This window comes from Adiantum capillus-veneris, chromosome 24, assembly GCF_014529385.1.
Source record: "Adiantum capillus-veneris isolate H3 chromosome 24, ASM1452938v2, whole genome shotgun sequence".
In the NCBI taxonomy this organism is placed as follows: Eukaryota; Viridiplantae; Streptophyta; class Polypodiopsida; order Polypodiales; family Pteridaceae; genus Adiantum; species Adiantum capillus-veneris.
This window is the reverse complement of record NC_140954.1, coordinates 3316180-3339919: the sequence shown is the minus strand read 5'-3', so window position 1 is coordinate 3339919 and position 23740 is coordinate 3316180. Positions and strand designations below refer to the sequence as shown.

Here is a 23740-nt window from a genome sequence, read left to right as displayed (position 1 = left end):
AAGTACATACTATCACTTCCCTAATCCATTCTTCTTCCATAACCTCTTGCTTATGCTAAAGAGGGTATGCGATTCAAGATATTAACTCTAATTGCTTACAAATTAAGCATGAGTTCCATTTTTCATTTTGCGATCGTTCCGGTTAGACATGTACCTGCTACTCCATCGGCAAGACATGCCCAGAGAGAGAGAGAGAGAGAGAGAGAGAGAGATCTGCAACCGTGATTGGTGCACCTACTGTGCCGAAACCTTCTCGTAACCAAAGCTACTATCAAATCCATTCCCAAAAGCTCTACTGGACCTATCTACCAGAAATGAGCCAAGAAATTTTCGGCAACACTCATCCAAATGATGCTATCACATCCTCATCATGCCCCCCTTGCTTGCAGATCCTGCTGTATTGAACTCGACCCATAGCCTACAGTCCTCGGAACATAAACAAAAAAAAACCTTTCTTCAATTCACTACTGTCCTACTGCAACTATTGCTCGTCTTTCAACTGTTATTTTTTTTTATCTCAGCATAAAAAATAAAACCTTGCATACTCTACATTCTTACACACACAAACTCTGTTGACAAATGTGTCCAGCTTCGACACAAAAGCACAAGAGCAATAGGAATTACAGACGTGTGGGGGGGGAAGGAACATGCATTGTATGGCACCAGCACACAAATACTCGCACACTAAAACCTTCTACGCGTGTAAATCTGACATTATTTCTAGTGGGGGTTTGAGCTCCACGTTGAGGGTTACACTTGATATGACACCATAAAGGAGTCAATCAACTCCTGTAGTGGTGCAAGCTCCTTCTTGTCAATCAACCCAAACTCCTGCAAAGAGCGAAGCATGAAAGATCAATGATGCCCTTCTTAGAGAGAGGGACGGAGAGACACACACACACACAACCTGCATACATAATTGTATCAAAATTATACTACTTATTTGAAGATATACACATGCATGTGTGTGTGTATGCGCAAGCGCATAAATACACATGCATACATATATATATATAAATATATATATACACAATCCGCATGCATGTGTGTGTGTGTGTGTGTGTGTGTGTGTGTGTGTGTGTGTGAGATTTTGGACTATGTGGGCCATTTGGCATCATAGGAACTCCTTAATGTTCCAGGGCACTTTTGTTGACCCCTTTCCCTATTTCAAATTATCTCTTGGTCAAGCGCTGCATTTTGCCTATGAAGCTGAAGACATCACTCTTGATGCCTACAGGATTTACTTTGACTGTTTCTAGCCTTCGGAGCCTCATAGTGCTCCGTCTTTTGTATCCCTTTCTTTTCGTGGGTTTTCCTCGCTTTGAGGTTTCCCACTTGTAAATTAATCAAAGCAGATTTACAAAAAAAAAAAGTGTGTGTGTGTGTGTGTGTGTGTGCACGCGCGCATGGGCATGTATGTGCATGTGCACTCATGTGCGTCTGTGTATCTATCAATCAATTTATCTAAATGAGTACACACACACACACACACACACACACACACACACACACACACACACATATATATATATATATATATAGAGAGAGAGAGAGAGAGAGAGAGAGAGAGAGAGATTGTGTGTACTTACATATGTGAAAAGTATGAAGTGCTTGAAACATGTGTTAAGGTGTGCCTCCTCTTTCAGGCTCACAATCTTCTGGAAATGAGAATGGTAAATGTGTGCGTATACGCGGAATAGCCGCTTGAAAATGGTCTTCACTACGTCTCTGAAATTTGAAGGAAATGGAGCACCTGCGTAGAGGGACAAGCGACTCACTTTAGAATCTGCGCTAATAATGTCCTTCAATCACAGAGGACGGGAGCTAAGAAGTGTGATACCAAGCCGTTGGGGGAAGATGGACTCGTCATCAAGCTGTGCCTCGATCCATCCCATAAGGTACTCCACGTACTTAGGAGCGGAAACCTCGATCGGCTTCTTTATTTGCACACCATCGGCCCATCTGTATTCATACCTGCATCCACAGCAACAGGAGGAACCATCAAACGACGGAAGAACACTCCGCCTTTGTTGAAGAAGCGGAAGACATTTTTACTCACTTAGGGCCAGCAGACATGGTGGGGCAGTTCTCAGCAGTACAAAATTCTGAGAGTGTCCCATATAGGAGATTGACCTGATTGAAGAAATCGACCGCTGCGGAGAGACAAACCAGACACAAAGTAAACATCATTGCATGCTCATTGAAAAGCTCATCGAACTGTCAATGCTTGTCTCGCCCATTCAATTTGGAGCCTCGATACGATCCTCACTTACATTACAACAATGAATAACCAAGAAGAGAAACCGATCGATTAGCAAGCACTTTGAACAGGTTTGCCAAAGGAACTCACTGTTTACAGCCAGCCACTCGTATAAGTCTTCGCCAGGAGGTAGACGAACAGCCTCCCGCAAATTCCCACTTCCCAAAGTGGCATCAATGTGCTTCCGAAGTTGAGCACCCTATTTGCAGAAAAGAGAAACAATAAAATTTAGAGTTTGCGCAATCGATCGGCACATCATGAAACAAAGTTAGAGCTGTATCACAGTAATAGGTATATAAAGCACTTAAGCTGCAATTACTTAGAAGTTGTCAGTTGAAACAAACGAGTCGTGCTCAGATTCCTTTCACGAGCACACACACACGGCACATGCGCACGCACACATACACACACACACCTACATAAATCCATAGATACATGCTACCCATATAATGTGTACAAGTTCTATGTCACAATGAGCTTTTTCATGGAGGACGGTTGGAGACTCCCAACCAAGCTCATTAATGGAAATATGGCATATGCATATTGGCATAGCGTGGTCAGCACAAGGGGGAAAGGGATGCAAGGACAGTCAAATGGGGACGCTTGTTTTCTGGAACAGCCCAATGTGAAATAACCAAAGTTCAAACCCACCATCCATTGTCGATTCAATCGGACGCGTCCCTAAGATGGACTTCGAGATGACCAAACTTCGTTTAGCAAGTTAGAATAGAGGAATCTGATGTCTGAAAGTCTTCCGGGACTTGAAAGGGCAAGCTTATTCGATTTTGGGGTAGGCCTCTTCTTAAAACAAGCCCATGAGGCCCCCTCTCTTCCAAGCTTCAGCTATCAAGAAGCTTCTTGCGGCCTCTCCATCCATGGGTGTTGAATACCTTTCAGAAACCACTCAAGGATAAGGTATTTTGCTAATCTATTTCAAAGTTTGAAGTTCCTTTTTGACTTCTTTCTCGAGTCTTTCTATCATACAACAAAAAGAAAGTGATTGTGCCTAAAGGACAACCTTGACTCAAACTAAATGCCCAACACTAACTGCATGCAATCTACACAAGAGAAAATTTCTAAGAAGATAATGAAAAACTAACCTTGACTCAAACTAAATGCCCAACACTAACTACATGCAATCTACATAAGAGAAAATTTCTAAGAAGATAATGAAAAACTAACCTTACTCCCTGATGGTGTGCTCTTCTTAGGGCGAAATGTTCTTTGATTCCTGTTGCAATCACAAGAGATGTAATATGAAATGCTTCCAAAAAAGAAACAAAGATTCATCATGTATTCATGCACTTACAAGTGAGCAGCCATGCATAATAGACATGTACATATGTGTATTAACAGTATTCAACATATTTTTAAAATTGATAGTGTTTACCCATACTAAAGTAAAATTTTGAGCATTTTTCTATACATGATAAATACCTAACCCCTTTGCTACACTAGTAAACATAAGAAAAGACCAAAACTAAAACAATAAGAATCATCACCATACAACCACACCAAAAAATACTATTTTAGGGTAATGTAGGTTAAGCCTAAAGGAGTAATCCGACACCTTCGTTGTCACGTGACACATCCAACCCTATGTGTCCATGGACAAGCTACAGCACGACAAGGGTTCAGTCAGTCCGGTTAGTCTAGATTAGCAAGTGATCTGGCACTTTTGTGAGTCTGTTCGCAGACCGTGCATGCCCAGTCACTTAGATTAGATGCATATCCTCTGGTTGCACACAGCATGACCATAAGCATTCCCATCACAATCCATCAGAATCCTTTAGGAAAATTTCCCAGTGCATTTAGCCTATTTTCCCTATTTTTGACATTTTTCACTTATTATTTTTAAGTGACTTTTGTTGGAAAGTAGGTAGGGCAAATTGAGTAAGTTTGTATTTAAGCAAACCTAAACTAGCACTAATTGGAATTTGGCACAAGAGGCAGCAGGAGCACCATTGCTCAACAGGCAACTTCTCAACAAGAACCCTTGGTGGCGTTTTCCTCCAAGCAAGACACCCAAGCATTGGCGTTTTCACCAAGCATTCACCGCAAGAAGACCATCAACCCTAGCGTTTTGACCAGCCCACAGCTTGGCGATTCCAGCAAGGCTCCTCAGCAAGCAAGTGCCCAGCAAGATCAGCGATTTGCACCCCTGCAACTTGCATTTTTCAGCCAGTCATACCAGCGTTTTTGCATCAACAGAATTCAGCCTATCAGCATTTTGGACAGCGTTTTTGGTGGGCATTGCATCAGCGTTTTTCAGCAACAAGCGACCAGCAAGAGCGGCATTTCTGGACAGCAGCAGAGTAGTGATTGTATGACAACAGTCCAGCATTTTCAGCCATAAGAGAAACAGCGTTTGTTGCACACGAAAGCACAGTAGCAAGTAGCGTCGTCGTCATCGTCGCCGTTGCCATAGAAGCATTCAGTTTTCAGCCATAGTATTGTCCTCGTCGTCCACACCGTCGACATAGACATAGCAATTAGACTTGCATCAGCATCATTGTATCAGATTGTGCAATCAATAGTAGACCACTCTCGCCGACGAGGGTGGGGCCTTCGGAGGAGGGTTTTAAAACGTCTCTGGTGTCGTATTTCTCTTCTCTCTCTATCTCTCAGTCTCATACACTTGCACGCACAGTGTCCATTCACTTTGTTTGTGATCATAGCACTCTCTCATTAAGAACGGAAGGGCTCTCCCTTCCATAAGAACAAAAGGAACCTTGAGCACAGTTCGGAGCACTCATCTTGAGCAAAGTTCAAACATTCATTCCGCTACACCTTACATTCGTGGGCATATTTGCAAGACTCGCACACTCAAGTGGTTCTATTGTTTAGTTAGCATCCCCTTTTTTGTACCCAAGATGATACAAGGCCGTAGTGAGTGTTATTACACAACAGCAAGGATCCAAGACATCATCAGGCCAATCTCCATATGGGCTATATAGCTAGCAAGTCTCTTGTGCAACAAGCCTTTAGCAGTTTTACATTTATGGGAATTGCGCGCATTTCATCAAATTCCTTTGATTATTGGCCTTTAGTTAAAAGTGACCTAAATTTGATGGATAAGGGCTGGTCAAAAACACTCCCTTTGAGACAAGTCAGTGATGCACTCTAGAGAAGAAAGCCAATAGATCAGGAGCCCTGAAAACAGCGAGAAGAAGAGGAGAGGACCCTACAGCTAGCATTTTCCATTTCAATTTCTAGGACAATTAGCACATCAAGCCTTTGTCTCTCTCTCTCAGACGTTCAACATTTTTCAGTTCAAGCTTGCATTTTCAGCACCTATTGGCAACTTGGAGGTGGCCCATTGCCAGGTCATTATAGATAGAAGAAGAGGCTGTGTTTCCAATATTGGAGGTCAGAGTTTTCAGAATCGCAGATCTACGTTTCTCAACGATCAACATCAACCACGCTTTTCCATGCAAAGAAATACAGATTGCAGCCATCAGAGTTTCTTATATCTGAGCTTTCTAGCCATCATAAAAGTCGCAGCTCGCTTGGATCAGCCTGTCTGAACCAGCCCAAGGTGCCTCTTGCAAAGGCACTCTACATTGTGATCGTAAGCAGAGTGCATTGCGTTGAGCATCAATGTCAAATCGTGTGTTGTCATTTGTGCAATCAATAAAGCAAATACCGCTCTTGTAAGAGAGTGGGGGCCTGATCCCGGATAGTTGGTAACCTCTAAAAAACGCGAAGAGGCCGCGCGCTGATATCCTGTAGCTTCCATTGCCCCATCCCCACCTGCTCCCTCGCCTCATCCTTCCAGCTCGCCCCCCCCTCCCTTGGCCCTCTGATTCTGCTGATGCTTTGCAATCCCAAAAACGCTGGGCTTTGGGGGCTGCCTAAAGGGGGAACAAACGCTAGAAAGGGTTGGACTTGATGGCGACGGCTGATGCTGAGAAAACGCTGAGGATGGGAACTCGCCCGGCGAGGATGGGGATCCAAAACGCTGGGGGTGCTAGGGGGTACTACTGAGAAGTTGCCTATTGAGCGGGAAGCTCCTGCTGCCTCTTCTGCCAAAAAGTGCTAACTTGGGTTTGCTTATATATTAACTTAGCAAAATTGCCCTACCTACTTTTGTTAAAAAGTCACTTAAAATAATAAGTGAAAATAACCAAAAATACGAAAATAGGCTAAATGCAATGGAAAATTCCCCTAACTGATGCTAATGGATTCTGATGGGAATTGCGATGATCATGCTGTGTGCAACCGGAGGATATGCATCTATGCTAAGTGACTGGGCATGCACGGTCTACGAATAGACTCACAAAAGTGCCAGATCACTGCTAATCTAAATTGACTTGACTGACGGGAACCCTGCTATGGTGTAGATTGTCCACAGACACATAGGGTTGGGATGTGTCACGTGACATCCCCTCCTTTTCAAAGTGAGGTACGAGTACCGAATTGTATGGTGTCGAGGGAGATCGCCAACAGCATCCGGAATCCTGGAAGGGACTCTTCGCCGGCCCACTCTGTTGTGTGGGTCATGCGGTACTTGAACTTCATAAAGGTCTGCAACGCTTGCTTCTTTAGGCCGCGCTGAAAGCGACACAAAATCTTCTGAATCTCCTTCCTTGCTTCAACTTTGTCTAAAGTCTTGCTTCTTTCGTCTTCAAGAATCTCCATGGCTGAAAATTCTTGAAACCATCTCCAACACAAAACCATGAACATACCCATTCCATGTAAAGTGAAGGAAACAAATCTTGTCTTCGCTAAAGACTGTGTATGCAATGTAGATGAACATAGAGACGGAGTGACAACCCGTTCATCAAACACATGCAGACAATGCGGTCGAATCTTTTCTGTTTGATCGAAATCAATCAACTGTGGCAAATCACAATAAAAATGTCCATGCTTGGTGCTCATACTATCATGTGCTCGTTCGAAAACTGTGTCATGCCAAGGAAGAGACATGGAATGCGACTTCCTTACATACAAACTTTTCAGCTTTTCACGAAAAATCCACATACATTCGTGCTCATCCATGAGAGAAACGTGCTCAACATACAATATGTCATGCCTAGCAAAAGGGATCACATAACGATGTTGACTAAAATACAGGAAACCGTCACGAATGAAACACTCGAACAATGCGTGCGTATCAATCATGCGAACACATAATACTTCCTGTGATGGTTCTTTGGACCAAGGCTTGAGAGCCAAGATCGGTTCGTCCTGAATGATCGAATCGTCATGTGTCTTTGGACCTCGACTCGAAAGCCAAGATCAGATCCTCGTGACTGCTCGAATCTACAATGAGGTTAGCTTCGCTAGAAAAAGCATCCACTAACACATCATCCTTGTGAACAATCACATCTTCGTCATGCAATTTATCATGCTTGTGAGAAATCACATCTTGATCATGCAAATCATTATGCTTGTCATCATGCTCATCATTATCATCCAAATCATCATGCTTGTCATTCAAATCATCATGCTTATCATCATGCAAATCATTGTGCTTATCATTGTCAATCAAAACATCATGCAAGTCATTGTCAATCAAATCATCATCATGCTTCACATAATCAAGCAAATCCTGTGTGTCATGCTTTGGAGAAGCAGAGACCGAGAGAGTCTTCTTTTCCCGAATCTCTTGCATCGGTGTCGACACTTGAGAAAAGAGTCGCAACATCTCTTGCATTCGTGCTTTGTTCTCGTGATAAAATTCTGCTTGTCTTGCTTGGTTCTCTGCTTGTCTTTCTTTTTCTTCCAAGCGTGCTTGCTCGTACTCACGCGCTATGGCTGCCCTTCTTTCTTGGTACTTACGCTCGATGGCTGCCATGTCTTCTTCGTAGGCTTTTCTTTCTGCTTCTCTTTCTTGGTTCAACTCCTCCATAGGAGTTAGTGCAATCTTTGTCGTAGATGGAAAAGGGGGAGGGTCGGAAAAACCTCTTGGTCGGGAAAATTCTTCTTCGCCTCTCTCATGCTCATCACCTCCAAGAGAAGTATCCATTCCGCTTCGAGTGATGATCATTCTACAATCGTGGGTTCTTGTGGGTTCTTGAGGGTCTTGGGTTCTGAAGTTCACGAGGAACTTGGGTTCTTGGGGGTCTTGGGTTCTGGAGGTCCTTGATTCGTGAGAATCTTGGGTTCTTGAGGATCTTGAGGTTCTTGAGTCTTGAGGATCTTGGGTTCTTGGGGTTCTTGAGGTTTTCTTTCGCTTGCAAATCACGTTGAAGAAGGATCTTCTCTTTACCCGAGTTCAACCCTTTTCTGCGGGCGCACCCCTTGGCGGCCTTGCGCTCACACCAAGGTTGCTTTTTCCCACCTCACGTCGATTGGCCGACTGCTAAGTGCACGGTCCGCTCTCAATGAGTGAAAAGAGACGCAAGGGGAGGCTGGACAAGGCCTTCTTTCTTGGGATTCCTGTCACTCTTCAACAAAACACGATTAGGAATCCCCACGCCCAAGTAAACTTGGGTTCGTGCGATCGCAACAAGCAAAAAAATTTCTTGTGGTTCTTGTGGTTCTTTCCTTGAGTAATGCAGAACACTTCCAAAGCTCTGATACCAATGTTAGGTGCAGCAAAATGAATGTTGTATTTTCTCAAGATTAGTGATCTTTATTGCTCAAGGTTCCTTTTAGTTCTTAGGGAAAGAGAGCTTTCCGTCTGTATAGTGTTGTGGTCACGAACAAAGTGAGTGGATTGTGCGTGCAAGTGAATGAGACTGAGAGAAGGAGAGAGAAGAGATACGACACCCGAGAGGTTGTAAAACCCTCCTCCGAAGGCCACACTCTCGTCGGCGAGAGTGGTCTACTTTGATTGCACAAAGGTGTACAATGCAAATGCAATGGACTGATGCAATGGGACTATGCCGATGACGACGACGGGGATGACGACGACGACTTGGTGGCTGAAATCTGAGATCTTCTAATCGCTGAATTTCGGGACTGTTTCGGTGGCTGAAAATGACTGTTTTGACTGCGTTTTCTTGGGCTAAAGATGGGGGAACTTCTGCAACCAATCTGGGGTGTATCTACTACCTTGCTAAAGGCTGAAAATGTTGTGTATCTGCCGCAGGTTGGGGCTGAAAGTCAAAATGCTGCAGCAATGCAAAAACGCCAGCAAAAACGCTAGCTTGGCTGAAATTGCTAATGTCAAAACGCTGATTCTGCTGATGCTTTGCAATCCCAAAAATGCTGGGCTTTGGGGGCTGCCTGAAGGGGGAACAAACGCTAGAAAGGGTTGGACTTGATGGCGACGGCTGATGCTGAGAAAACGCTGAGGATGGGAACTTGCCCGGCGAGGATGGGGATCCAAAACGCTGGGGGTGCTGGGGGGTACTGCTGAGAAGTTGCCTGTTGAGCGGGAAGCTCCTGTTGCCTCTTCTGTCAAAAAGTGCTAACTTGGGTTTGCTTATATATTAACTTAGCAAAATTGCCCTACCTACTTTTGTTGGAAAGTCACTTAAAAATAATAAGTGAAAATAACCAAAAATACGAAAATAGAAAAATAGGAAAAATGCACTGGAAAATTCCCCTAACTGATGCTAATGGATTCTGATGGGAATTCCGATGATCATGCTATGTGCAACCGGAGGATATGCATCTATGCTAAGTGACTGGGCATGCACGGTCTACAAATAGACTCACAAAAGTGCCAGATCATTGCTAATCTAAACTGACTTGACTAACGGGAACCCTGCTATGGTGTAGATTGTCCACGGACACATAGGGTTGGGATGTGTCACGTGACAATTCCTCTTCAAGGAACCTTTTCAGGAGACCCTTATGAGGCCCTCCGACCCCCCCCTTCCGCTTCTACAACAGGTATTCATCTTTCTTCTGACACCTTGCACGCCATTCACGAATCTACCGTAAGCTTGGAATCCTGTTCTTTGGTCTGTTAAGTGGTGGGAAGTCTATGCTCAGCAAGGCTATTGAAGGACTATTTTCAAGCTTCGCTTCTTCACGTCAATTTTAAGATTGTGAATGTCTCCCCTCTCGGGAGAGGCTTCTTCAGGATGCACTTCGAGTTTGAAAGTCAAGCCATGGAGGTCTTAGCACAGGGCCCTATGGACTTTCATTTTGCCACAGGCTTTCGTGCCAAATGGACACAAGGAATGGATCTAAATGGACTTGTAGGTGGAACTGCAGTTACAGCTAGATTCCCGGGACTTCTTCTAGAATTTGCTCCGCATTTAATGAAATTGGGAGATGTATGGGTTTTGTGGTTGGAGATGCTGTGATTCCTAATGATGAGGATCGCACAATCTCCATAAGGATGGTGCTCTTCCCATCTTGGCGAAGAACCCTCCGCAATTTATTTCGCTCCCGACCATTCATGGGGGAGAAATTTTACAGAGGGTTTTTGTCACCAGCGTGTGACTACTATCTATCCTTTTTGTTGATTTCTTTCTTATTATCTATTTACTTTCACTTTTTGGAAATACCCCTCGGGAAATCTAACTGCCCTGCATTGCATAGCTAGTGTGGAACTGTCCAGAGGGAGTCCAGGCCTGAGGGCAAGAGAGCACTAAGGTTGGACAAGGACTATGGTTAGCCAAGTGGGGTCATTGACTAGCCAAAGTGGAATCCTTTGCTACAGAGGCTACATTTCAGTTCTGGATGTGGCCACAATGTACAAAGAGGGTCGGATGACCTAGAAAGATACAATGGCGGCATCTCCTAAAATTTAGGGAACTGCTATTTTGGGACCTGAAAATGTGTTGACGTCATTATCTCCGGAATGACAAGGGGAACATTTTCTTACTCTGCCGTGAAGTCAACTGGGCAACCGGTTGGGAGATTTTTAGGCGGCAACCCCGAAACGGGAAAATGCTTATAAATGTGCCAAGTGGCACCTTCTGGTGCACTTGCCTCATGCAACAAGAAGTGGCGCTGAATTTTAAGCTGAGAGAGCCTCATTTTCAGATTTGTCACAGGTTAAGAGCTATGGAGTGCTTGCTTTCCCTCCTATGTACAGTGCGGTGCCAGGAGTGATGCCCTGCACGCTACGCACTGCCCTCTCTCCCCTTTGGCAGTATGTTATGCCCCTCTAGTGGGCTCTTCATTTGACCAATGTACAGTTGTGTGGGTTCATGCGCGATTGCCGAGGCAAGAGCCTCTTGCACAGGTACTGGATTAGCTAGCGGCTAATCCCCCCGCAGGTACAGGTGAATTCGGAGAGGTTTCACGCCAGAAATCTCGTCCGATTCAAAGGGCAAGTAGCCCTACAGGTGCGGGACCTCGAGGACTTGCTAAGGATGCGACCGGCACGCGAAACGGAGCCCGAAACAGTAAATTACAGCCTGCTGTGTATTTTTGCAAGTTTAGGGTTTTGGCCCTAAACGGACCCTAATACCCCCAAGAGGTTCGAGGACGCAAGGGGACCACTGTACAGGTGATCTGGCGCATTTTCAGGGCTGAAAACAGAGAATTCAGCGTGCTGCAGATTCTCGCCAGGTTTTGCAAAGTGCCCATATGCGTCGGGAAAGTCGGCCAATGCGTGGGAATACTAACCGTGAAGGGTTCTAGTACAGTTATGCTGCCGAAATCGGGCTGGAACAGTGGAAATTCAGCCGAGTTTGTGCGGGGCAGCTTGTAGGGAACCACAGCGTTTATTCCCTCTTTTGAACAATAAAGAAATACCGAAAGGGGCGCCTAAGTTAGGGGCCAATCCGGTGTCTGTCTACTCATACAGGTGCAATTAGCAGCCTGTATCCCTCTCCCCTTTGTTGTGTCTTGAAAGTACAGGTAAAATAGACGACTAATAATGGGTGAAAGCTAAAACAAGGTTTAAAGTAAAGTCTACCGCCCTTTTTGGATTGAACAGGCCGGTTTCATGGTTCCATCGACTGGATTAAATCACTTTTTCCCATAGAAGTGAGCCTTGGGCAGTTTTGGGCTTGAAGACACAGGGGATCATAGACCAGACACAGGGAATTGTAATTATGGCTGACAGACCAGATGATGTGACTGAAGAGGTTTCCTCTTCACAGGGTCAACAGACACATGAAGTGGGTGAGTCCTCAAGACCACCACAGACAGATGACGATATATTCAGGACCCAGTTGGCTACTGCTGTGGCTATGTTCACACAAGTAATGCAGAACCCGAGGTTTTTAGCCTTTCTGCAACCTCCTGTTCCGTCTCAGCAAGTTGGGTCACTGGATCATATTCAAAAGCCTGTTAAGGCTCGAGCACAGGTGATTCATACCGCACGGTCAATGGAAACACCTGTACACTCCACGGAGAACATGTAGTCTCCACAACCTATGCCTAAGGTGCAAGAACAGGTGGCTGAGATGCCAATCTTTCAGGCTGTACCAGTTCAGCCCGCCAACTTGCAGCAGCCCATAGCTGGTTCTAATGGACAGGGAAGCAACCTACAGGCTATGCAACAAGTCTTCCCACCGCCTTCAGTACACCCTGGCTATTTTGGAGGTGGATCGGTATTCCAGAGCATGGCTGGTCATGCACCTGGAAATCAGTTTTATACGCCAGGAATAGTGTTTGGGGGTGCTCAAACGATGATGCCTAACCCCATGTACAGTGTCATGGGTATGCAACTAGGGTTTCAGAGCACTCAAGGCCAATTTGGGATGCCACAGGTAAATTTTGGTATGGCTGGAATTACAAATCAGCAGCCAAATATGGCATTTCCAGGTCAAGTTAATAGCGGCCAAGGAACACAGATGAACCCTAATAGTGTTCCCATGTTTCAGTCACTTCCATATGACAATTTAACGCCGCTGGAGAGGCCAACTCCGTACAAAGAAGGTGGCAAAGGTGTGTCATTCACGACCTTTACAGGGTTTGATGACAGGAAGAAGGCTCTCTCATTCCTCCAGCAGTTTGACAAGGCCTATGCAAGGGGAAACTTTACAGAGGCTTCAAAGGTCCGCAAGGCAGCCACTTTCTTGACAAGGAATGCGGGACAATGGTGGACAACTTTATTGCTTCAAGGGCAAGCTCCGTCCACATGGATTTACTTCAAGCAGATTTTTGCAGCAGCATGGTTATCTGATGATTTCGAAGCAGATGTCATGACAGAATGGCACCAACTAAATGTTGCCACTTGCAGAAATCTGGATGATTACAATCGGAAGTTTTGGAAAGCTCTACTTCCAGTAACTTCCTATAGGTTTGTGCCATTGATAGAACAGATTGAAAAATACTGTTGTGGCCTACCCAAAGGATTGAGAAAGTACTGCACGAAGACAAAAGTCACTACTTTGACGCAGCTCATCGAGGTAGCAAACACTAGGAATGGTTTGCTCAAGGGAGAAGATTGTGAATTTAACACTGGCGTCAAGGCAGGATCAGGCAAGAAAAATTCAGCCAAGAAGCATGTTCCCAATGAGGCTCCTAAAGGGACTCGGGAGTCAACCAACGCAGGGAAAGACAAAGCTACAGCTGAATCAGAAAAAGGACCAGCAAAAAAATGGAAAAGACGTTTTCCTCGCAAGTCAGAAGAGCAAAAGAAAGTCCTAAGGACAGAAAACAAATGCTTTATATGTGAGCAGCCTGGCCACATTGCTTACAACTGTCCTACAAAGAAAAGGCCAGCTGATTCTGAAGACATGGAAGACAAGAAAGGAAAGAAGCCCATGGCTGGTCTAGTGCCAGATATGGTGGGCGACAAGCCAAATTCAGATGCAAGTGAGCTTTGCAGAGCATGGGGAAAGGTCAGGGATCAAACAGTGCTTATCTTCTTTGATCCAGGTGCCAAAGCCAACTTTATTTCCCCAGAATTGGCTTCAAAGTTGGGAATCAGACCTGAAGAGATGGGGTATACAACAGAGGCAGGTTTGGCATGTCCTGGCCATACAGAGGCTGTGACACCCATCATTGGAAAGTTGCGTCTACATATCCAGTTCTATGTAGATGCTGAAGAATTTTACATCATGCCACTGGACGGATGTGATGTGTTGTTAGGTATTCCTTGGTTGTTTCGTGTACAGGGAATCATGGATGCCTACAACAAAAAGATCACAGTACAGAGCAGGGGAAAGACTCATATTCTGGATGTAAAGCTTAAAGGGGAGTCTATTCCTACTGTATCAGCTTCTGCTATTACTTCTGTAATGAAAAAGCATCTTTCTGCGTACTTGGTTTTTGCACGTGAAGTGTCAGATTGTGATGAATCAAATTTATATGTGCTAGATAAAGAAAGGTCAATGTTTTTACAGCAGTATAGTGACTGTTTTTCCGATTCATTACCGTCTCAATTACCGCCAGAGAGACCCGAGGACCATGCGATAGATTTGGTGCCAGGCAGTAGCCCACCAAATAAGCCTCCGTACAGGGTTAGTGCGGCTCAGCAAAAAGAGATAATGGGCCAAGTACAGGAGTTGTTAGAAAAGGGGCTGATTCAGCCCAGTTCATCTCCATTCTGTTCTCCAGTGTTGTTGGTGCAAAAAAAGGATGGCTCATGGCGTATGTGCATCGACTACCGTGCACTGAACAAGAATACCATCAAGAATAGGTTCCCTATACCTAGGATTGATGATATTATGGACAAATTAGAAGGAGCAGCTATGTTTAGCAGGATAGATCTAAAGAGTGGGTACCATCAGATCCGCATTAGATCAAAGGATGTGCACAAGACTGCTTTTAGAACGACATTTGGCCTTAACGAATTTTTAGTGATGCCCTTTGGTCTCACAAATGCTCCTGCTACGTTCAATAGGATGATGGACAGAATTTTCCGTCCACACCAGCAGTTTGTTGGTACATTCTTTGATGACATGATAGTCTACTCAAAGAATGAAGAGGAGCATAGGCATCACTTGGCCATTGTGTTCAAAGAGTTACGCAGTCATAGGTTGCTCATCAATGCAAAGAAAAGTGAGTTTTTTCTGGAAGAGATTCACTTTCTGGGACACATTGTCTCAAAGGATGGTGTCAGAATGGATCCTGCAAAAGTTGAAGCGATCAAGTCATGGCCAAATTTGAAGACGGTGCATGATGTCCGAAGCTTTTTGGGACTATGCTCCTATTACAGAAGGTTTATCCGAAATTTCGTTGAGATTGCTTCACCTTTACATGCTCTTCAAAAGAAGGCACTCACTTTTAGATGGACACAGAAAGAGATTTCAGCTTTTAATCTCTTAAAGAAAAAGATGACTTCGGATCCGGTCATTGTGTTGCCAGATCTTAGGAAGTCATTTGTGGTCCAGTGTGACGCCTGCGGTAGTAGCATTGGTGCAGTGCTAATGCAAGATGGCAGGGTAGTAGCCTATGAGAGCAGAATTTTGCAAGGGCCAGAGATGACCATGCAGGCCTATGAGAAAGAGTTACTGGCTGTGATTCATGCGCTCTTAAGTTGGAAACACTACCTCCTAGGTGCAGATTTCGTTGTCCAAACGGATCATCAGACCTTGCGATACTTCTTGACACAAACAAAGTTATCTGAGAAGCATATGCGATGGGCAAATATCTTGTCCATGTTCCATTTTCAGATTGTGCATGTGCAAGGCAAGAAGAACGTTGTGGCTGATGCCTTGTCAAGGAAGCCACAAATTTCAGCTGTGTCGATTCCTTATCATCATGAACTTGATGATATGAGAGAACAGTATGCAAATGATGAAGATTTTGCAAGGGTCTTCGAGCAACTAATGGATGGACAACGTCATGAACACTATCTTCTTAAAGACGGGTTCATGATGATGCATGGCAGATTGTGCGTCACAAAGCCATTGCGACGCAAAATATTGGAAGAGAGTCATGTCCCACCGTATGCAGGGCATCGTGGTATTGATGCTACAGTTAAAGCGGTTGAGACATTCTTCTACTGGCCTACATTGAGAAGGGATGTGGATGCCTTTGTGCGAGAATGCCTAATATGCCAAAAGGTCAAGTTTGACAGGTAAAAGGCACCAGGGTTATTGCAACCACTACCTATTCCAGATAAACCATGGGAAAGTATTGCTATGGATTTTATTTTGATCTTCCGAGAACCCAGACAGGAAACGATGGTATTTGGACCATTATTTGCAGATTCAGCAAACAGGCTCATTTTATTCCTGTCAGGAAGAAGATAAAGCCAGATCAGATGGCACGCTTGTTTATGAGCAATATTTTCAAGTATCATGGCATGCCACAGTCGATTGTTAGCGACAGTGATCCACGCATGACAAGTTTGTTCTGGAGAGGCTTGTTTGAGAATATGGGCACCACGCTCAAATTCTCTTCGTCATTTCATCCTCAAACAGATGGGCAGTCAAAAGAGGTAAATTCTACTGTCCTAGATCTGCTAAAGTGTTATGTGTCAGAGCATAAAGGAAAGTGGGAGCAGTATTTGCCATTGGTGGAGTATGCATACAATAATACAGTGCATTCATCAACTGGCAAGGCACCCTTTGAGATAGTTGAAGGTGGCAAGAAAGTTCCTCCCATACTGCATACAAAGGACAAGATATTTGAAGCAGATAAGTATGTTCAGGACATGGATGAAATGTACAAGAAGGTCAAAGTGGCCTTAGAAAGGACTCAGGCAAAGCAAAAGAAAGCAGCTGATCGTCACCGTCGTGAAGTGGTATATTCACTTGGTGATTGGGTGCTTTTACGCTTTGAAAAGGCAAGGTTAAAGAAGATGAAGGGCAAGGAAAGACTGTTTCTAAAGCTCAGCATGCGTTACTATGGGTCTTTTCAAGTATGCGACATAATCAATGATGTTGCATATAGGCTGAAATTGCCTGACAGTTGGAAGATTCACAATGCGTTTCATGTGAGTCTTCTCAGACCCTATGTGGGTGATGTGCCAGAAGATATGCCAGCTGAAGATCAGCCGGAAGTCGAGGAACTTGACGAGATCTTGGTCCCGGAACAGATTTTGGCACACAAAGAAAGGAAACTGAAAGGCAAGGTTGCTAGGCGTTACTTGGTAAAGTTCAGAAACTATCCACCAATGGATGCTAAGTGGATGGAAGAAGGTGAACTTGCAGAGTCACCAACTGTGTTATCGCTTTACCTAGAAGCCTTCGATTTGCAACCTACCTTGACCCCTTGAGTTTCAAAGCTACATGGATTGTCAGTGTGACAATGGCTTCTGAGACAAATGATGTACATGGTATTTAAAGTGAGCTCAAATCAAATACCTGTTACATGAATGTTAGAGCTGTACAGATTGTCAGTTTGGCAATTGCTCTTATGGAATGTCCAAAAGTTTGGTTAGTGCTATAGAAGTGAGTATTTCTTGTCAGTTTGTCAAGGATACAGTGATTGCTTCTATTGAAGAGTACATGTGTAACTGCATTCTTAAACTGTCGGTTTGGGTATGCTCGAAAGTGTTACGGGATCCAACGTGTACTATAAGACAGTGGCAAAATGTGCAGCTACCATTTTGTCATTGGAAAGTTAGTGACTCAAAGCAATGGCAGAGTGCGAAGCTACCACTATGTCATTGGGACAGGGTTCACACGCAGGCAATACATGAGTCGACGAGGTGTTGAATACACCAGGGTTGACAATGAGCATGTATGTGTCGTATATGTGTCGACAGGTGTTGAATACATCAGTGTTGACAGTAAGCATGTGCGACATAGATGCAAACGAGGACGTTTGAGATTTCAAGAGGGGGGTATGTCACCAGCGTGTGACTACTATCTATCCTTTTTGTTGATTTCTTTCTTATTATCTATTTACTTTCACTTTTTGGAAACACCCCTCGGAAAATCTAACTGCCCTGCATTGCATAGCTAGTGTGGAACTGTCCAGAGGGAGTCCAGGCCTGAGGGCAAGAGAGCACTAAGGTTGGACAAGGACTATGGTTAGCCAAGTCGGGTCATTGACTAGCCAAAGAGGAATCCTTTGCTACAGAGGCTACATTTCAGTTCTGGATGTGGCCACAGTGTACAAAGAGGGTCGGATGACCTAGAAAGATACAATGGCGGCATCTCCTAAAATTTAGGGAACTGCTATTTTGGGACCTGAAAATGTGTTGACGTCATTATCTCCGGAATGACAATGGGAACATTTTCTTACTCTGCCGTGAAGTCAACTGGGCAACCGGTTGGGAGATTTTTAGGCGGCAACCCCGAAACGGGAAAATGCTTATAAATGTGCCAAGTGGCACCTTCTGGTGCACTTGCCTCATGCAACAAGAAGTGGCGCTGAATTTTAAGCTGAGAGAGCCTCATTTTCAGATTTGTCACAGGTTAAGAGCTATGGAGTGCTTGCTTTCCCTCCTATGTACAGTGCGGTGCCAGGAGTGATGCCCTGCACGCTACGCACTGCCCTCTCTCTCCCCTTTGGCAGTATGTTATGCCCCTCTAGTGGGCTCTTCATTTGACCAATGTACAGTTGTGTGGGTTCATGCGCGATTGCCGAGGCAAGAGCCTCTTGCACAGGTACTGGATTAGCTAGCGGCTAATCCCCCCGCAGGTACAGGTGAATTCGGAGAGGTTTCACGCCAGAAATCTCGTCCGATTCAAAGGGCAAGTAGCCCTACAGGTGCGGGAGCTCGAGGACTTGCTAAGGATGCGACCGGCACGCGAAACGGAGCCCGAAACAGTAAATTACAGCCTGCTGTGTATTTTTGCAGGTTTAGGGTTTTGGCCCTAAACGGACCCTAATACCCCCAAGAGGTTCGGGGACGAAAGGGGACCACTGTACAGGTGATCTGGCGCATTTTCAGGGCTGAAAACAGAGAATTCAGCGTGCTGCAGATTCTCGCCAGGTTTTGCAAAGTGCCCGTATGCGTCAGGAAAGTCGGCCAATGCGTGGGAATACTGACCGTGAAGGGTTCTAGTACAGTTATGCTGCCGAAATCGGGCTGGAATAGTGGAAATTCAGCCGAGTTTGTGCGGGGCAGCTTGTAGGGAACCACAGCGTTTATTCCCTCTTTTGAACAATAAAGAAATACCGAAAGGGGCGCCTAAGTTAGGGGCCAATCTGGTGTCTGTCTACTCATAGAGGTGCAATCTAGCAGCCTGTATCCCTCTCCCCTTTGTTGTGTCTTGAAAGTACAGGTAAAATAGACGACTAATAATGGGTGAAAGCTAAAACAAGGTTTAAAGTAAAGTCTACCGCCCTTTTTGGATTGAACAGGCCGGTTTCCGTTTTCTTCATTGGTCTTCCTGGTCACTGCTTTGTTTGTGGCAGAAAAGCCCATGTTTTGTAGATTGTACTCGACGTAGGATTTCTCCTGATCAAAGGCAACAAGCTTCAAAACAAGAGGCACTTCATGCGAATGGGGGATTGGAAGATCACTTGATAAGGAGAAGAAGTGAAGCAAGCTAGGAGGAAGGAAGGGAAGAAAAGAAGACGACGAGCTAGGAGGACAGAGGCTCCAAAGCTTGTGTATAGAAGAAGAGAAAACGTTTCCCCTCTCTCCTCGGATACTACTTCTTCGCCAGCCCTTCACGATCCGCCAATTGATCCTCAGGGCAGTGATTTGGATATCAGCAGCAGTTCCGACGGCATAAATTCAGCTTATGAGCGGCATTTTCCTTCTTTGGTAGAAAGTGCTAAGAAGTCTGCTAAGTCTTTGAAGACGCCTAAGAGGTCTTCAAGACTTAACCCCCATATCTAGCCTTGATTTGAGGCAATCTTGTATCTTAGATTGCCCTAGGTTTTTATCTTTTGGTGATACCATTTATGGTGTTCTCTCTGTATTATTCTGATGTAATTCTACCTTGGGGTCTGTGCCCTTTTCTCTTTTGGAAAAAAAAAAAAAGAGAGTTGGGGCCCTTAAAGGATGGTTGGGATCCCATCAACGATTCAATTGTCTTGTCTTAGTCTCCCTCAGCAGCTTCTCTCTCTTGTCTCTGGTATCCCTTAAACTGCTAGGTTCAATGCAAAGCATAGGTCTTAAGCAACACCTTAAATTTCCGTTGCACTGTACATAAGATACCCAACTTTCCAAACTCCCAATCAAAGGAACAAGTGGACAAGTACGCTCAAGTATGGGCATTTCACAAGATCATCCTTGGTACCTTCAATCTACAGGTTGCTTAGGTGCTACACTAAACGTAGGAACTCCTCAATCAGCAGTCAGCAGCCAATGCAGATAGAGGGCTGGTCTGAGAGCCCCCTCTCATCAGCCATAATGCTTACTTCAAACTTCATGCAAAATCATCTCCACTCAAATCAGCCTCATACGTGCATTTTCTAGTAGGCTTCACCAAAGGCAAAATCAATCCCCACTTTATCTTGGCTATCAGCTTGCTTTCCCTCACATGTCTCGTGTCTCATGTATAGTCATACGGCCAAAAGGACCCTTTTAACTTTTATAGGGCTTGCCATCAGCATAGCCAAATGCCTTTACTCCAGATGCATATATTGAGGTACAACAAACAACACGATCCAAAGAGATGCAGACATAAAATGTTCGCTGCTGATGGTCACCAAGAACATCCTCTGGGCACCAGATTGCTTGCAGGTAGAAATGCAGTATTCATCACTCATCCCCATAAAAATTCCTCTCGTAATAATCTCAAGGAGTCCAACAGTCAAAGACAACTCCAAGATGTACATAACGTAGCATTCAAATCCCAATTCTCTTGTATTCGATTAGGGCAATCTAGAAGCAAAGACTCCTAAGTTATCAAACTGCAAGAGCCTTAAGGACACTTTGAGCTCAATGTATCATGTCTTGCTGCCTCTCACGTAATTCTCATACGGAACCCTAACGGATTGACATCAGGATACTGGTTGTGTTGTTTAAAAAAAGTCAGCCTCACTCTGCAAAGTGTAACATCCAGAATGCTGAGGAGGTAAGGCACGATGAAGGCGTACACAAATGCAATTCACAGGCAAGGATGGGGGCATCCAACGTTCACGAGGCAACTAATCACTTCCGATTGAAACAACAAAATCATCTCAGTATGTGCACAAGAGTTGACTAAATCCTGTCCTAGCCATTCATAAACTTGTAGTGAGTAACATGCTTTCTGAAAATGTGTATACAAGCACCTACCAATGGCCATTTCTGTTGCTCACCACTATACCTCTTTTTTCCTGTAGCCAAAACATGCCTATGCTTCCACTACATAATCTCATTTACGGTTAGGCATAGTGCACTACTGTGAGTTAAGCACAGCATACTCGTGGGCACCGTAAAGATTCCACAAGAAGAATGAAAAAATTCAAGATGGATTGGCAATAATGAGTTCGTTCTGAAGTAAAGGAACTCAAGAATGACAGGAAAAGATCCTTTGAAAAAAGATCTCTCTCTCTCTCTCTCTCTCTCTCTCTCTCTCTCTCTCTCTCTCTCTCTCTCTCCACGCACACAGCAGATCCTTCTGTGAAAGCAGGAGCTTCTTTTCAACGTGATCAACCAAACAGGCACTCGCAGACACAGACACGCAAGCACGCACGCCATGAGTGAAAATGAAGGTACCTGCCAAGCCCAAAGAAGCTCATGGCGCGAAAGGCAGCCGTCACAGACGAGGAGCACTCACAATCAAATCAAGCCGTCGAGGAAGCAGCTATGGAAAGTAGAGAAAGCTTTGGTCGCGTCGACAAAACGCCGGGGGGGGGGGAGGAGGGGGGGAGAGCAGGTGGATGCACAAAAAATTCAACCCGTAAAGTGTTGTTTTCAACCGTAAAGTTTAAAATGGTAGGTATTCCATTTTGCAGAAAGCTCACCTTTCATGGCCCTCCCAACGAAAGGTGCAGCTATGGACTACCAAATGATGGGGCCTCCGCCTTTTGCGACCCCCCTCCCTTATGCCTTTGTTGGAGCAGCTTCGCATACACACACGCATGCGGTACGATCGTCACAGTGGTCAACGGGTGCTAGCTCAATTGGTAGAGTCATAGTCTATGTGCTTGAAGGTCCCGGGTTCAAGCCCCCCTTCGCAACCTGAAGACATCTAAGTCCTTAGGTTTGGTTTGCCTCCACCATCAACAAGGGTTGGCTAAGTGCGTTGTGTCTGGCCCCCCACCGATCAGGTTGTACTCCTATTCGGTTGTGTGGAGTCTGTGTGATTTCAAGTTCCTACTCTGTCAAAAAAAAAGACCGTCACAGTGCGAACCAGACCAGTGCTTACTTGACAGAAGAGTGACATAGAGTAGTAGCCTACTACAAACAAACTAGTCTGCCTTTATTCTCTAAGCCTATCAAGATGCGGCGTTCTATGAGAGAGAGAGAGAGAGAGAGAGAGAGAGAGAGGCAGAGAACGATCATCCAATGCATAGAAAGAGAGAGAAAGAGAAGATCACGCCCTCTTTGGCAATTGGAATAACCTCCATCCATATATGCATCACCATGCCCATAAGAAGGGAAGGACACAATTCTTTGCTTGAAACAATCACAAGAAAATTTGAGCATATAGACACCAACTTGAAAGTGCGGGGGGGATGATGTACCTCCATGTTTTTCTCTTCATCTATTCTAACTTTTATGCTAAGGTTGCACGGATTAAAGCTAGGCCGTTGGATCTTGATTGTAGACTGAACAATTCTCATATAAGGCACGTTTTGGAGAGCCTAAGCAATTGTATTAAAAAAAGCATTGTGTTCTCATTTGCTCATTCAAAGGGAATAATAGAAACTTCTCCCTCTGGTGTCAAGAGTGACCATATGCTTCCTCTCTTAGGTGCTCCTTTTTAGCATTAGGGTGCATTTAAGAATGCATTACCGTAAAGTTTGTTGTTTATGCACTGTATGCATGTCATGGTTTGCAATGATGGAAGCTAAGACTATAGAAAAAAACCTCATACATGATGGAATCCCCTCCCCAAGAGTCTGTGCAAAATATAAAACATGTACCTCTTTCAATGAGCGAGAATAAATTCTCATCAAAGTGAAGCAACATGCAACTGGAAAGGAGTCCTTGCGCCCGACCCAGCATGCAGTTTAGGCCATGAGTTTACTACACCCAAGAGTCCTAGCAACTATTGGTACCCTTTGACTTATATTGTGGTGAAAGGACTCATTTGAGAAGTAAGAGATAACACAAGTGAATACTTATCCTGCTGGATGGAAGAGGAGAGTACTTGGGGAATCTACAAAGTGGCCAAATTGTGTACAATAGAAGAACGAATGATAAATAGATATTACACATCTAATAATGACGCATATGATCCCTCAAGTCAAGATGTCATGACAATCCAAAGCTATTCTTCTTTAAGAAGCATCAAACCTTTGCCGCATTGACCCATCCACATCCACTTTGACCCATCCACATCCACTTCTACTAAGAATGAAGGAAGACTCACTTCCCCAAGAGAGATCCAAAGACCAACAAATTGCCAACTTAAGCAATGTTCACCATTCAAGATACGAAGGTAGTGGTAGTGCAACCCATGAGCAATAGCTTTTTCGATAACCTTTGTGGAACATTTTTCTTATGAGAGGACCCCAAATCCTCACAACTCGGCTATCTAAACTATCATAGACGAGGTTAAAAAGCAACCACTACTAGTAAGATCGGACACAAAATTCTCATGATTAAAGTTTTACAATGTAGATCGCGAAATGAGACAGCAAGAGGACGCATGTGTTGCCATATATTATTCTTTGCATATATATGCATGTTGCGACATATATTTTCCTCTGCATTATTGTGAT

The 23740-nt window shown here is 44.5% G+C and overlaps 1 protein-coding gene across 2 annotated transcripts; it reads right to left on the bottom strand.

Moving 5' to 3' along the window:
- Positions 1 to 488: 488 nt before the first annotated feature.
- On the bottom strand, positions 489 to 21721 carry LOC147425845 (MOB kinase activator-like 1A). 2 transcript variants are annotated; one of them, XM_086497884.1, is made up of 8 exons: positions 21567 to 21662; positions 3443 to 3491; positions 2912 to 3150; positions 2351 to 2459; positions 2060 to 2153; positions 1841 to 1974; positions 1590 to 1753; positions 489 to 831 (listed from the first exon to the last, which is right to left on the bottom strand). In XM_086497884.1, the coding sequence occupies exons 3-8, from the start codon at positions 2912 to 2914 to the stop codon at positions 751 to 753; spliced, it is 585 nt and encodes a 194-aa protein (XP_086354010.1). In that variant the 5' UTR covers positions 2915 to 3150; positions 3443 to 3491; positions 21567 to 21662; the 3' UTR covers positions 489 to 750. The 2 variants fall into 2 exon arrangements, with proteins under 2 accessions (XP_086354010.1, XP_086354009.1); XM_086497883.1 differs by lacking the exon at positions 2912 to 3150 and having other exon boundaries at positions 21567 to 21721.
- Between the last annotated feature and the right edge of the window lie 2019 nt (positions 21722 to 23740).